The sequence below is a fragment of the Orbicella faveolata genome, unplaced genomic scaffold (assembly GCF_042242905.1).
Source record: "Orbicella faveolata isolate gen_17 unplaced genomic scaffold, um_ofav_v1 contig_47, whole genome shotgun sequence".
In the NCBI taxonomy this organism is placed as follows: Eukaryota; Metazoa; Cnidaria; class Anthozoa; order Scleractinia; family Merulinidae; genus Orbicella; species Orbicella faveolata.
In genome coordinates, this window is record NW_028301577.1 from 16928478 (window position 1) to 16944987 (window position 16510).

General features: G+C 38.3%; 1 protein-coding gene across 1 annotated transcript; it reads right to left on the bottom strand.

Moving 5' to 3' along the window:
* Positions 1 to 903: 903 nt before the first annotated feature.
* On the bottom strand, positions 904 to 4034 carry LOC149097392 (orexin receptor type 2-like). Its single transcript, XM_089280512.1, has one exon. It carries the CDS (start codon positions 3490 to 3492, stop codon positions 2350 to 2352), a length of 1143 nt encoding a protein of 380 aa, XP_089136638.1. The 5' UTR covers positions 3493 to 4034; the 3' UTR covers positions 904 to 2349.
* Between the last annotated feature and the right edge of the window lie 12476 nt (positions 4035 to 16510).

Genomic DNA, 16510 nt, shown 5'->3' on the forward strand with positions numbered 1-16510 from the left:
CTGTGAGTATTCTGATTGGTTCCCGATGAGGTCATCGTCCCATGATGCTTTGCCACACCCTATATAGGCTAGAATCGGACCCAAGTCTCTCAGTCTAGCCACTTGCCGGATGGACCTCTGTCGTTTAGGATCACAGGACACTGTAAGTATCGATTTTAAAGTTGCCTGACATTTTTGGCGTGACCCTGGCGTGATTTGTGTCGCCATGGAAATCCGTGAGACCGATCCCAGTCCTCCGTCGAGGCTGTTGGGCTGTTTTCCAACATGGCCGACTTTCGTGGGCGCCGCCATCTTGAATTCTTAATTCGGCTCCTGATTGGCTGAAAATAAATAGCGCCATCTTGGATTTGGAGAACAATAGAGCCCATTGTTCTCCAAACAATAGCCTATTGTCTTTCTCGACTCCTGACTGGTTACCGCTCATATAAGCGTCCATTACTACTTCGCTCACGTCAAGCCGAAGAAGGGCCGGATGACAAATCTATGCCTGATCAAGGCAACCATGAAGGAAGAATTGTGGAGAATTGTAACCAACTGACTCTACAGTTCGAAACAGCTGGACAATTTCAGATCGATTTATGGAAAAGTTCTTCTTTAGCAACTCGCAATAGCTGAGTAAGTATGATGAATACTGCTTTAAAAGTGACTTTGTTAAAAAATATTGGCCTTCCAAACGCCATGTGATTCAGTGTATGTGATTATCATTTGAAATGTCATGCAGACTGTTACTAAAGTGATCAGTCTGTGCATAATCCAGTAAGCATTCCATATTTGAATGGAAGCCACGGTTGAATGATTGTGGCACTATTCAGTTCAACTTCCAAAATTCCAACCCTACAATCAAATCCGTTCTCAATCAATAATAAAAGCCATCATCGTTATTTGAACGGAACACTTGACACATTTTGACTGTAATATGTTCATGTTCCATTCAACGTTCACTGTACATGAAAACGCCAAACAGTTTAGTGAAGTCTAACGGTCGGTTCAAACCGGTCAAGGCATTTAAACTAGCTGAAACTATGTATATGTCTCAATCGATACAATCACTGCCATTAGCAGTTCCAAGGATTCTACACAAGAACGACATAAAGGATTACTTAGCGGAGATTTATGACGTCTCTCTCTTTCAGTGTGTCTGTTCGGGTTTCCATTCAATACTCAGTAATGTGGAATGCTGACTAAATAATGAAGTTGTTACGGTCAAAATAACACACATTACACCACAAGTAAATTACAGTAAATGGTTAAGGTGCTTAAAATAGATAATAAACAATTATTGGATCAGGTTTTTGTGATATCCAGAATAATCAAGGTCGAGGTAGGGGTTATCAGCCAAAGCCGAAGGCTGAGGCTGATAACCCTTACCGAAACGATATGTATAATAACAAGTATTATTATACATCGAACTCACTTTCTATTTTCTGATTGGCCGAAAGCATACAGTGAATTTTCGAAATCAGCGCTTGTGACGTCATCTCTGGAGATTATACAATAATCATGTCAAGGACACTCAAGGTCACGGGTAATCATCTCATGTATGACCGCGGAGCATGATTCCTAAGGAAAATCATGTCAAGTTCGCGCGCTTTGTTTTGCTTGTCGTCAGTGAAGAAGCAAAAACATGACTTCCATTTTTTTTTTGTTAAATGTATAATAAAATGGTAACCCTCGGTAAGGGTCATCAGCCTCAGCCTTCGGCTTCGGCTGATAACCCCTACCTCGACCTTGATTATTCTGGATATCACACAAAACCCTCGTCCAATAATTGTTTAGAATATGTTTATGATTAATGTTTAATAATACTTTGTCATGCTAGTGCAAGTAAATAAATCACAGAAATAGTTAGATAACTCGGTTTCGGAAACATATCAATTCACAGAAGATAGTGTGAAGATAATCCCTCTTATTAAGCAATGTTTAGAGATGTGCTCAGTTCTCCGGCGGATTGTTCCCAGTGCGTTGGGTAAATATTTTCGTGAAGGAAAAAAGGCGTTGAAAGCGACTCAAACTGTCCTAGTGAGCAGCATTTGCTTCACAAGATTGAATATTTCTTGATCGTCCTGGAATTTCCGAGTGGTAATAAAATCTACCTGGGGGGGGGGGGGGATTAACACTTATACGCTTCATAATGATGAAATAGAGTCTTTGTAGAGCTAACTGTACATCAACCTCTTTAATTGCATGGCATCGGGAAGGCCTCAAACTTGCTTGTGGCTCATAAAAAAACTTGTTTACATATCGTATATTGTCACAAGTTGCTAATGGTTGATCCAGGTCTAACCCCTATTGTGGTCCTATGTATAAGCAACTAATAAGCTAAAATCCACCCTTTCGTTCTGGAACCTTTTAACACCAACACGTGAAGATTCTTGAAAACGCTCTGGCAAATATGCTGTTCATAGCACCGTAACAAATCGGGTGAACAGCGCTCGGTAAACATTTGAGAATAAACAAGTAATCGCGCAAGAGTTGGTGATAATAAAATTTCCAGTTTTCGATTCCTCCGAAGTACTCCCACAGGAACATGACCTGATATGGAGTGTAACAAACCACAAATATTAATATTATTACAAAAATCATTCTCAATAACTGATTTTCAGCTTTTTGGACGGTTAGTTGTCTTTTCCTTCGCCTATTTTTAATGTTCCCTTCCAGATGAAGTGTTTGCGCTTCCGCCTTGATATTTGGTCTTCCATCCGCCAGCCGTGGACTGGAGTTTGGACTGGCATTTGCATTATCGGCTTGCACATGTTCAGCTGCATTTGCGGTGTAAGATATAAATGAGCTCATGTCGATCTGATCATTTTCTGTTTTACGAACAAACAACTTCAATTTGATGGCCAAGGCTATGTAAGCCGACAGGATAACACAGTAGGGCACAGCGAACGTGAAAATAAGCCGCACTATGGTGTATTTGTTATAACCAGGGGTGTCAGATTTTGTGTCCCCTGGGAAGTATGACCTGCATTCGAAGTCCCCTGTCGAATATCGTACTAGTCTACGCCTGACAAAAAGTGGCAGTGTTATTGCGAGGGCCATTAGCCACACTCCAGCAATTATGAGCGCCTTCACGAGACCAGATGGTCTTGTTTTGTTGAGCGTAGCTCGGTAGCGGTAAACTGCGATGATAGCCAACGAATTGGTTATCACACACATGGTAAGCACAAGAAGCGGATTGGTCAAGATGCAGGCTGTTTTTCCAAGAGTCCAGGTGCCCGTTTCTTCGTAAAACACGATGATGGATATACACAATGAGTTGATTAACTCGGCTACAGCTACGTTTGCTACTAAATCGTAGGAGAAAGGTTTACGATACGATATCTTCCATACAGTTGTACAAACCATAAAGTTACCCACGACGCTGCTAAAAATCACCATCGAAATCAACGTTAGACGAAAATTTTTCAAGCTATTTGGTTCCTGGAAAAAATTCGTTGTATTTCCTGACGCTTCTGTGTAGAAGTTGAAGCCGTATTGAGTCGCATTCATTGTTGCTACTTGACCAGGCGAGGGTGAATCAGACGACTGAGACAGAAACTAATTACACGTCGTATAGGTAGAAATTTCAGCTTTAGATAAATAAACGAGCTCATGACATCGCATCAAACCAGAATTAAACATTCACACCGTGAGCGGGTCGTGGTAAAAGGTTGTTTACTGTTTCTATTGAAGCCACTGACAGTCTATTTTGTCTGTTATTTCGACGAATTTGTAAATTCGTGGAGTGTCAGGAACGGTTCACTTGTTGTTTCTTGGGGCTTGTGTGGAGATCAACGTTGCCGTAAAATGTATTGAGTTAAATTCAATTCATTGTTGTTGCTTGCAAAGAAACGTGAGGGTGATGAAACTCTGTCTGTGAATAGCCAAGAGTGATAGATGTAGCTGGAGGTTTAAGTTTAGATCAGTAATGACTCGTAACGCAGTGCCTTCATGAGCGAATTGATCATGCACGACATCAGCACCGCATCATCCTGAAATACCATAATCAGTAATATATTCCACAGAAGCGCTGGAAGCGGTTCTTAGCTTAGATTGTATTGACAGCTTTGCTTTGACCTTTTCATAAAAAGCCCGCTTTTTATTGAGAGTAATTGCCTGTTCTGACATCTCGGCAAGTTTGTCAACTTGTGAATGGCAAGAAGTATATTGCTAGCACGACGGCATTGGTGAATATTTTTGATTATAAAATGGTCTTTCTAGCTAGACCATAGCCTTTTGTCATTAACTGATTTTAATTGATCTACGATTAATCTTTCACCGGCAAAGCCGGAGATATTTAAAAAGATATATTTTTCGCTTGTTTAAAAATGATGAAATATAAAAGTGTGCTTTTTTGAAAGTAAAATAACGCATGCAGTCAAAAGCGGAACCTGCTAGATGATTTTGACGATTTATGATTAGGTTTTTGCATTATAACTCTAGGTTTAGTACTGAACAGAAAAATATTACTGGTGTACTGCCTAAAGGAGCCTGAAAATAAGAGTTTATTATCGCGATGCAGCTGTTCTTTAACATCATCATCACTCTATACTACACATCACTCAACTTCCTTTGGTTTAAGAGCTGCTCCGCCCACTTTTTAGTTTGCTGTGGTGTTCAGTAAAACCAAGCCACCCGAAACCTGCAGTGTCGATGCAGTGCTCAAGAGAGCTGAATTAGTCGCTTCCAAAAGCGCCATGTGACCGAATGGTTCTGAATACAATAATATTTGGATTATGATTCCACCTCAGACATGTCTTAAAGTAACATCCACTGGGATTAAGCATTAAAACAACTTAGTATATATTTTGCAACTGTGGAAGCAGCTGTAAACTGAAAAGGCAATTTAATATGTTCTACAACACATTTGTAATAGATAGTAGGCAAGGTAAAAGGCTCAAGCGATTGAACGTGCAGACGTGATCTTCCGCTTTTTGTAAAACAAAACAATCTTAAGTTGTTGAAAACGATTTACAATGCTCAAATTCTTCAGTTACGCTTAATATTCAAGCTAAAAAGAACTTTCTTGAGCGTTTTCTTATCACAACATTTATCCTGGAAAGATGGCCATGACAAAAATTTATCAAGCAGCTAGTGGAGGTAGGCTGGCGGCGTCAAAAAGGCAAAGTTGTATTTAATGGATCTACTTGTTGACTTCCAGTACACGTCACTGAGCTAAAGTTTAGTCCACAATTGCGATGTTAAACACGAGTTGTAAGTAAACTTCACGAATAGCATAATTTTTGATAATGCTACGGTCTTTTACACCTCTTGTGCGGCCCTCAGTTTTCAGTTGTGTAGTGGTTGTACGGTAGTGTGACAGTTATCCTCTACTGTAACGGTAACAGTAGTTTTAGTCCTGCGCGGCAGAACCTGTACAGCTCTTAGCGGTTTTATTCTGTATAGAAAGTAGGTTATAAAGTGGTATTGTGAAACACGGCAGATTGAAACCGGCAGAGGTGAGTCTTCAACTCAGACAAACATACAAGATAAAAACCTATTTTGTCCTCCTCAAATATTTCATCAGCTGAATCTAAGGTCATGTTATGTTATCAATCCCCAGTATCCTTTGGTAGTGTTTTTTTTTTTGGAGCTGTGTTCATCCGGAAAAAATATCTGGACAGAAGGCTTACAAAATGAGAGAAAACAATGATATCTCGATCTTTCGGGAAGAGGCGCTGTCTTACTGAAATAGAGTTATGAGGTTTTAAAATGAGTTATTTTTCTTTATAATTTCCACACCCGTTTTTAGACATGAACGCTAGCATACCAAGGCGGCAATTCGATTTTTGTCGTTTGAATGTTTTAATATACTTCATTTTTTAACTCTTTGTTTGAGCCGGATTTTAATACTGGAAGATGAGGAGACCCTATGCCACAACTTGATTTCAGATTAAAACATGGTGAAACGCTACCCTTCGGGTAGAAGAGAGTAACGGGCTTTGCCGCTCCAACTCAAACGAGATAAAACGCATACCTCGAACATCGATCGTAAGACCAGGTGCATTTTTCATTATGAAGTTATCTGTCTAGAAACACTTGCGGTTGCAAAACTCGCGTTAATTAGTAATAGCATGATATACCCTTAACTCTTATACGCCCACGTCGCGGTTACCGATAGGCCTATCAATCTGTAAACAAAAAAATTATTTCCGACTTTAAGACTCCCCGACAGCATATCTAGTTTAAAATGAAATGAATTTGATTGATTTTATGTTTTGAAGTTTAATTAAAAAACCTTAAATGAAAAACTAGTCAACACTCAACTCATTTCCAAAGCGTTTTTTTATTCCACGTATAACAACCCTCCCCCTGATTTAAGCCCCGCTGTTTATAAGCCCATACAAAACTACTTACGTACTTGTGTAAGCACATGGCGTATATGCCACAGTTCACGATATTAAAACCGGTCGCTGTCTTCACAAATTAACGCACTACTATTTAGTTCAAAAGTTATAAATTGTAAATAAAATTGTGCCTTAAAGTCAAATATATAACATTACGTTTCGGACCCGATCCTCCATCATAGTTAAGGTGGTATGGTACCCTCAAATGGACCAAAAAGTTTGTTTAAATGTGGTGAAGAAAGATCAATTGTGTTCTATTGCACTCAAGAAGAGAAATTAAATTTCTAGAGTTTTACTCAAAATGGTTGCTATGGAAACCAGCCACAGCCTTTTGAGGTAGTGTTTTGCAGTATTGACGCCAACACTTCCTGCTCTTTTACAAAACAAGATTTGACTGTCAAATAAGCATATCGTGTAAGTTTCTGTTTTGTTCTGTGCAATGAACCTAAGTTTTGACAGTTAACTCTCATTTTCAGTGCTTTCTACAGGCTTTATTTGGAAATAACCTTATTTTCTACCACACCCAGTGGACAAATCATGTCATGTCACGTGACAGACGTTAAAATGTTACGATTTTTTAGATTAATAACATCACGACACTATTGGTCTATTGGTCTATTGGTCTATTGGAGCCCAAGTTTCGGAAATTCTACTTAAAAACCTTGCAAAATAGAAATGTTGGCGCGAAGTCAGTCGGTACAAAAGTAAACTTTTGAGAAAAATGCACTTTAAGTTTCTTACACGAAGAATTAAGCATTTAACAAGCCACAAATAGCGGAGGGGGGGTGCAGATTGGATCTCGGGGGAGGGGGTGCAATGGTTGTTCTATTTTGTAAAAAGTTACCGCAGTTGTGGGAAATATTCCTTTTCATAAGGGAAATGAATTAGTCGTTGCTATGGCCGTTGCTACGTGAAAAAACTTATACCACTGTGTACTTTCCTTAAATTTCACACTCATCTCGAAGAAGATTCGGCAAGATCGTTTCAGAGTTTTTTTGACAAGTCCTCAAGGGTCTTAAGTCTTGTATTTCCAAGAAATTGAATTTTTCATGAACATCGCCATATTTTAGGGTATCATACCCCCTTAAGTTTTGGTACTTCTGTATTTAGTTAGCCTTACCGTCGACTACCCTGTAATCTTGCATCGTTGAATATACATCTGTATTCCTTCACATTCAAGAGTGACCTGTTTATCTATGACATATTAAAACAGCCAAAAAGACAACGGTAAACATTGAGCTTCAATATTCCGGCGGAATTTTATCCTTATATATCCATTATCACTAAACGTTGACAGTCAACCTACAAACAGCCGAAAGTTTAACCGTCAGAGCTATTTTTTTTAAATATCAACTGTCGGAGGCATTGAGGCCCTCCTTATAGCCTGGGAAAGCAGATTTTTTATTTATTTATTTTGTTTTGTTTGCACAAACTCGAGAATGAATCTTTTGCCTTTCTAGACTGTAAATATACCAAAATAGTCACGAAAAAGAAAACCTCCAGATTATAGGGATTATTTCACGATTCGGTGCAAGTGCAAGCTCTGATGTAGTCCACTCAATCTCATTACTTATAAGTCATTCAGATGTGAGTAGATAACTCGTGCGCCCAGTCCAGAGTAAAACCGTCAGCCCAATTGAAATAATAGATTCGATGTTCAATCTTGAATTCGACATATTCAGTGTAAATCTGTTAATTGACATCTTCCGAAACATTTGGGCATCGGAAATTCTGCCAGCCTTTGTGTCGGCTGCCCTGTATGGTTACAGAAAGACTATCAGTACGCTTTCTCAAAATTATAATCTATGATTACTGAAGTTACTGAGATACACTTGGTTGATCCAAAAACGAAAATGTTCCTTGTGCATGGAGTCGGAATTTCACCTCTATCTCGTCTCGTTTTCGCGAACGACCGCGAAATTTTTAAAGGAAAGGGTCAGCTGCAAGCTTCCGATTGTTTTATAAACAATGAAACTGAATGCCATCGGTCGAAAGAAGGTATTTTTTTTACGCGGGTGAAATGGGAACCTAAGCCTGCTTTCTTGAAAGGGAGCCTGATAAAAATATTTATTGCAAGAAACAACATAATAGGATTTTGTAAAAAAGAAAAGTCAACAAAAGGGCGTGGTGATGATCCGTTAACTAGCCCGGCCATCAGACAAACATCCGTGTCGGTAAAGAAGCTAAACTACGTGGCTTGCAAAACGTAATTTGAATAAAACGTGTAAATAGTCATTGAGAAATGTCTTCGTCACCTCTGTTAATTAAAATTATGTCAACAGCTGCAGGCTGGAAAGGAGAAGCAAAAATCATATATTTATTATTCGTTACCTGAAATAGTTGCATTAGGTAAATAATAGTGAATATCTTGACACAATTCTTGCTTCAGGTACTGTACGCCGCGGAAAGAACGCTACAAAAACACGAAGGTAAGAGAATTCTGTAAAAATGTTTAATTGAACGTGCTTACTTCATTTGTACTTTTTTAGCGGGAATCCGAGAACATTAATATAGAAAAAGTTCAACAAGCTAAAGAAAAAAAAGAAAATAACTTATTTTGCAAACGAGTTGCTTGGCCGACCCAATGTTTTTTGATAGAGTAAAAAAACAGCCTGATTCAAGGTCTATTCTCTTTTAAGTCCTTTATTTCTTGATTTTCCTTCATTTTTGTTTAACACATTCGAAAGTAGCTCTGATATTTAAATCTTCCACGTCAACGCTTTCAAACAACTTTTGAAGTCGATCACGAGATCGCGCTACAGAATAGCAGTCCTTCCGCACGTCGAAACATGGACGTATTTATCTTTCGCCCAACCCGCTGATCCAGTGTCACGAGAGAGAGGTGATGGCAAACGACGCATTTTATTGGAAAAGGTCGATACGCCCTAAATACAGCATTATACACGACTGTCTTTTTTTAAAACTCGATAGAAACAGGGAGAAAATGTTTTCTATTTCTTTTCGAAAATCCTGTAAGAAAAAGAAAGGAAAAATCGTTCGTTTAATTCGATTATCAAAATGAAAGTTGTACTTGCTCGCACCATCATCCAGGTCAGCAGCTGGTGCTAGTTCTGTGTTTCTATCAAGTTATTTTTTTAATATAAATGTCTATTTGGAATATTTTCTCACTGGAAGTAAATTGGCGTCGATTTGCAGCCATTAAGACCCAGGCATTAAAACCAGAGAATTTAATGAGATCTAGAAGTCGTCACTCTTTGCAGCTAATTCCATCGCAGCAGTAGGAGGACATTAATTTAAAATGATGGGCGTGTTGTCATTAAGGTGGCTCAAAACAGTTTCCAACAGTTAGATTTTGATGGGTCGTTGTAACCACTCTATCACTTGATGCTACAACCATGGTATCAAAAAGCTCTCCAATGATTGGTGAGTCTTCAGCTAGGTATCCAGAGATAATCCTACTGATTTACTCGAGATGACGGAGAATAATCAGAACAACAACACTCAAAGAAGCACAAAAACCTGGGTTAAAGTGTTTGACTTGTGGCATGCTGAGCGAAGCGAAGTGAGAAAGCTTGAGGTTTGATATTTGCCTCGTTCATCTGTTTCTGGGTGCCATATAATTAATGGGTAATAGGACTACATGCTTATCCAATTTGGAAATAATTGGGCGAGAAAAATTCCTCTGACTGCCAAATTGGACTCGCCCTACGGCCTCGTCTAATTTGGCAGTCCTCGGAATTTTCCTCATCCAGTTATTTCCAAATTGGACTGCATGTGGTCCTATTACATAAACAAATGTTCGACGCTGCAAAAACACAGTTTTTTATTCCAACAAGCTGAATTTTTTACATGCAAAAGTTTCACCTTTTTTCAATACTTTAAAGATTTAACAATTAAATTCTGTCAACGTTCGACGGAGTTATGAGTTTTTTAAAATATCTCCTGCCGAACTCCGGAATGTGTGAAGCGTAACGTACCAAAAGCTAAAAGCTATTTTCGCAAATGTGTGACCTGATCTAGCATCAAGTCTATGATAACTCAAAAGTACTAAAATCAATGTAAAAATGGATACAATAAAATGTGTGCGCATTCTCCACTGCACGCCACACAGAACTCCACGAATTTGCCAAATATTCGCCATTTTGATGATAAACAAGGATAATTAACGACGGTCGCACCTGTAACCAATATACATGAACCGCAAACGCTTAGAAATAAAACAACCACCACTACAGGTCAGATTGTGGATTTTAAATGAGATTTTCCTCGGTTTAGCCGTTGTTTCCGGAAAAATCTACCTTCAGTCGGCCTTTTAAACAGTATAAATGATGATGACCTTCCCACCATCGATATGCAAATTACCGTAGCCGGATGAGTCTGTGTCACTTGCTATGGGACGGCCGACTAGTACATTAAACTGCTTTCTTTGAAGATACGTCCTAGAGCAAATAATTGTTCCTTACCTGAGGGGAAAAAATCTCCACTCAGCCTCTCAGTAAAGCTTTCCTTTAAGTCTGCGAGTTTCTTTCATTTACCGCGATGTCGGGTAACGCAATGTTTATCACTTGTTCGTTTCAGATTGGCTCTTTTGTCCAAAACCTTCTCTCTCGAGAATTACCGTACTACCAAAAACTTTATGCCACTGGGCTTTCACTTTTGTTCAAAAAATTTTGCATGGGTTTATCTTCGCTGAGGGTGCGAGCGGAAAGAATTTTATTTCAAAATTCAAAATGTCAGCCTGGAGAAAATGTAACGTGCACATTGGCGGGGGGGGGGGTACTCCCTTATATGGGCCGTGTAGATATGTGCGGACCCGTTTCGGTCATAAATAAGGTGTGGTTTTGCACTCTAGGCTTGAACTGGGTATGCTTTTTTTAAAAAGCAACTACCCCTCCTCCCTCGGGACGTGCACATAGGAATACCGCATATAAAGGTAATTCTCAAAAAGAATGTAAAAGGCAGGAAAAGTTTTACATGTGAGCAGCATTTGCATGCATTTTACATTTTGAATTTTCGGAGGCAAATTCCCATCCCGCGGGCCAAAAATGGTGCTCAAATACCCCACCTTAGGGTCATATTAGGCGATCAAATGGCCCTTCACGTGCTTAGAAAAATCACTCATAGAACAGAAATCTACGTGACTTGAAAATGCCATTACACTTCGAATAAAGCACAGGGCGTTTGCAGGCCCTTTCACCCCAGCAGCAATGTCACTCCCTTAGAATTCCTCTTGATCAACGTTAAGAAAACGCGGAAATTTCGCTCAATTTCACACCACCCCACCCACCCTTTCCTTACAGTGCCAAATTCACCACCCTATAAATTTTGAGCAACGTTATCAAATTCCCCCGTCCCTGGTCACATAAACGAAGCCACAATTATGCTCAGTGAAGGTGTTGATCTTTCTACTTGATCGATACATTACTCAACAATGATTTTATGCAGTGGTGCATCGAGAGAAGGTCAAAATGGGGGGCTAGTGATAGGAATTCTCAACCTTTCGGGTGACAGATTTTTCAGAAGCCAAAGCAGTTTGACCTAACAGTCATTGTATCTTTTCAGCACTAAGGATGGGAAGGATCATAAACAAGTGGTTAAAACCTATTTTAAGTGAGCGGAAGGAATTCTGTACTCTATGAGCTCTAATCACAAAAACTCCGAAAAATGTCTTTTTCTTGTGAACTGTGTATGGCACCACAACCGCGATTTTCAGTCGAGATTAATCAAACTTTTTAACCCTTTGCAAAAAAAAAGAGCTCATATCGATGATTTTATTGTTGCACTTTCATACTTCGCTATCTGCTCCTCTTTCCGCAAAAATCATGTTGAGGGTCAACAAGGAGTCTGTGATAATCCGAAGAAGATAATTACTTTATTTAACCGACACTCTATGCAATAAGTACGAATGAATTGAGATGTAACTGAATTAACGTGAAATTAAAGTGCGGCTTGTAAAGTAAATATTGCGTTTGTAATGCATCGTTGAAATGAGAGTTCACACGCTGTCTCAAATTTATAGGGTGATGAATTTGGCACTGTATGGGAGGGGTGGGGTGGGGTTAAATTGAACAAAATTTCCGCGTTTTGTTACGTTGATCGCGAGGAATTTTAAGGGAAGATCGTGCCCGTCAGTGAAATAAATAAATAAATGCAAAATAAATAAAAAAACTAGTTTTATGAAAATAGTTTGAAAAAAGGCATTATAAACTAAACTAAAATCAAAAATGTCCATGGCTTATCGTTGCCATAGGAAACGAAAACAAAATAGTTGGTCATGGCTTATCACTGCCTGAGACTTGATCGTTATTTTCTCTCTTCAAGTTTTCTCGACTCCGTTGCTTTTCTAACTCAAATAAGTGCGTTTAGTTTTGCGTCAGTAACAATGAATAAAGAACAAAATAGTTTGATTGTTTTGGTTTTCAATCACTTGAAGCGCGCAGTTTCTATGGATTTGAAATTAAATTGAATTTGAGTGAAAAAATGGAGGAAATCAGATACTTTTTTGATCGATCCATACAATCTCTCTAAGTATACTTTGTGTACTCTCGACCCCGGGTGTGGGGGGGGGGGGGAGGAGGGGGGGCAAGATAAGGTATCTCAGGTTTCTGATCGCTTTTATTCCATGAGGTTGCGGGATTTCTCAGAATTTGCTTGACATATCACGTTCATCTTGGGGAGGGACTGGGTGGGATTTTGACTCATGCTCAATGTCCCCCCCGCCATTCCTGGACGCGGTAATATACCCGAGGCTACAAGATTGCTAGTGGACTATTCCGCTGAAAGTTTTCATTTTATCAATCTTGAGCATCAGTTTACTTTTTTCTTTCGGCGCCTTTGTGATTATTTCCTGAGCTTTTTTTCCTTTTTTGTCAGAGATTGATTTTATAGCTCATGCACAATAAATGCAATAGTTTTTGTGTTCCGATATATTGCAAAATGGAACTTACCCGGAAGTTTACCCGCACTTGCAAAATTGGCTGCTTTGCTCCGCAAGAAAAATGGCGATCTTAATGCCATGTAATATATCCTCAATAATGACCAGCCTTGCTTGGATCATTATCAATTACTGGGCAAAGACCCTTATATAAAAACGGTTGCACAGGTTTCTGAAAGTTAAACTTTGTGAAGTGAAGTGAAGTGAAAGACTTTATTTAATGAGGGTGACCCGTGACAGTAACTTAAGTTACTGATAAACTTGGGGCCCTCAGCTTAAAATAATTAGAATGCTAAAAATATATTATTTACAATAAAATGCTAAAATACGATATTATTTACAATAAAATACTTAATTAAGTTACTATTAAAAATGATTACAAATAATAAACTGGACTTACAATTTCAAACATACTACGAATAATAAGAGTTAAAAAATTCCATTAGTTTTCTGAGAGTTAAGAATGCACTTTGAGAAACTTTAAGTGCGAATTTTATGTTCTTAAAAGTAGGTGAAGTACATACTTTAAGTTTCTAAACCTGCGCGCTTTACGTTTCTAGAGATACGCAGTTTAGGGTTTTTAAATGCGCACTGTCAGTTTCTTAAAGTACGCACATTAAGTTTGTAAAAGTACGCGATTTAAGTTCTAGAAATGCGGACTCTAGGTTTGTTTAAGTGCGTACTTTAAGTTTCTTAAAGCAGGCATTTTAAGTTTCTTGAAGTACGCACTTCAAGTTTCTCGAAGTACGCGATTTAAGTTTCTAAGAATACGCGATTTAAGTTTCTAGAAATGCACTCTTCAGGTTTGTTTAAGTTCGCACTTTAAGTTTCTTAAAGTACGCATTTTAAGTTTCTGGAAGTACGCACTCCAAGTTTCTCAAAGGACACGATTTACGTTTCTCAAAATACGCGATTTAAATCTCTAGAAATGCACACTTTAGGCTTGTTAAAGTGCGCACTTTAAGTTGCTGTCTTCATGTTTAAAACGAAAAGTATTTTGATAACGATCTGAGTTTCCATATAAGATGATTTTATGTATATGTAAGACGTGATTTAAAGTTTTAAAGATGTGATTTAAGGATTTTAAGGTGTGATTTTAAGGATTTTAAGATGTGATTTAAAGATTTAAAGGCGATGTTTGAAGATCTGGGAAAATGAACATGAAGCGTGTTTTTATAATGTCGGGTTTGTTGCTTCTGTTCTCGTGTCACTGTTGTTCTAGTGTTTGACAGAGAGAGGAGTCGAGAGAGGAATCTGTCAGGCGTTTTGTTCCAAGACTGCGTGACTAAGGGCTTTCTTCTTCAACAGTGGATATAGCCGGCTGCTCCTTGCAAAATTGACCAGAGAAGGCGAGAAGGTCTAAAAGGAACATAAAACAATCGAGAAAGTGGAAAAGTATTTAGATTAATATTATCACCAAATGGGTGCTTTTCCACTCCAGCTTTATTCAAGACAAGATAGTTTGATCTGCAATTGGTAAAATAATAGAAGTAAAAAAAAAAAAATTATACTGACTGGAATGTTTCGATAACAAAAGACCTACAGAAATACCTCCACCTGCAAAAACGGCTTTCAAAAGGAAGTGTTCGTTTATCGAGGCAGACTGGTGAATACAACACGTATTCATAAATGATGTCAGCCTCTTTAAGACTTCCTCTGTAGATCACAACAGGAGGTTTAGTATAGTTTAAATATTGCTCAGTTTAAATTCATTTAAATAGGATAATTTAGGGTGGTCTTCCACCCCACAAAACTAATTATTTTCCAAAAAATATATTAAGGGACTGCTTTGATGCTATGTTAAAGGAGTTCGCAGCATGAAAAGAAAAACAGATCCTTATTCTAAAAATGAAAGGAACTAAGAAAAAGTTGTTTCGTATAGAGGTAAAGTTAGAAGCATAAAAATGCATTAAGGTGAAAGATATGAATTTAACAATGACTAGTAAATGCATCAATTCAATCAAAGCTGTCATAACAATTAAAGAGGGTGGAGCCTGGCCTGAACTTTGCGTGAAGAGAAGGTTTTAAACAACGCACTCATTTCCTCTGGTCTCTTCCTTCCCGCTTTGCTTACAGCTTACGGCTCTTTGTCAGATGACGCCAAGTAGATAAAAGGTCTCCAAAACATAGAAATATTGACATTTAGTACGACCCACTTTGTTTTATTTTTTTTTACTAAAACATTCATGATATGCAATGGATTCTGACTACAAATTATATTTCTTGTGACTTTTTTTATTCTGATTATCGCGTTTAAAGCAAACCACTGTCTACGCATTATTCCTCACTGTTCCTGATATTAGCACATGTCCCATACATTATAAAAGCCACAAAAGTCATAAAAATTTCTTTTAAAGCGCACTTACTTTGCCGGTTTTGGATGGCAAAAATTGATATTAAATTAACGTGGTTCTGAAGAGTAAACAGCAGACACACCAGTTTGAAAACCATTTTTCTCGATTCAACCCGTCAGGGGGACAGGAAGGCAACGTGGGAGGAAAATAGCAAATTATTTCCGTAAATTTCTTTAGGCTTTGAAACAGACACTCTTCAACAGAACTACAGTACTTTTTAGCTTACACTTTCGTTTAAACTGAGCCTGTTACTGGCAATGCCTTTTAAATAGAGTAATTAATTCATTTTAGATTCTCTTATTTTACCCTTCGAGGCCTCCGGTGTAAAGGCGTGCCTTTGTAGAGCAGTATGTGTGGTGATTTTGGAAATGTTTTAAAGGAAGAGCGACACTATTTTTTATTTTAAATGACGCATTCTTAGCCAGCAATGGCCGGAAAGCTGCATTTTAGATATCACGCCCCCACTAAATGAAGGAGAAAATTCAAGAAAGTTTAATGAATGACTTTCAAACTGAGCTTTAATTGCTTGCCAATTGCTTGAAAATTATTTTCATGGAACGATGTGAAATAAGATGAACATGTTCCTTTTATCGACAGAAAGCTCCTAGTCCTGGAAAATAAATGGAACAAAATAAAATCAAAGGGTTAAATATTGCTGTATCATTCATGGCACATACATTTTAGCGTGTCACCGAGTTTATTTTTGGTCAAGATATTCTTTTCTCGTCGAGGCAAAACAATAAAAGTATAATGGTTATTTAATAGGATGCAAATGAACCACCTTTTTGCTAGAGGCAAAGATCAAATGTATCCGGCTTAGCAGGTTTTAAGGTTTCCATATTTTCGTGACGATAAGAGGCACAAAATGGATTCCAGGAAAACTGTAGCATTACAGCGGAAAGTAAATCAATCCTCCCTGGTGATAATGTGAC

What these genes read in the sequence shown, in the direction of transcription:
- LOC149097392 (XM_089280512.1), bottom strand. Translation starts at nt 3,492, where the DNA reads ATGAATGCGACTCAATACGGCTTCAACTTCTACACAGAAGCGTCAGGA.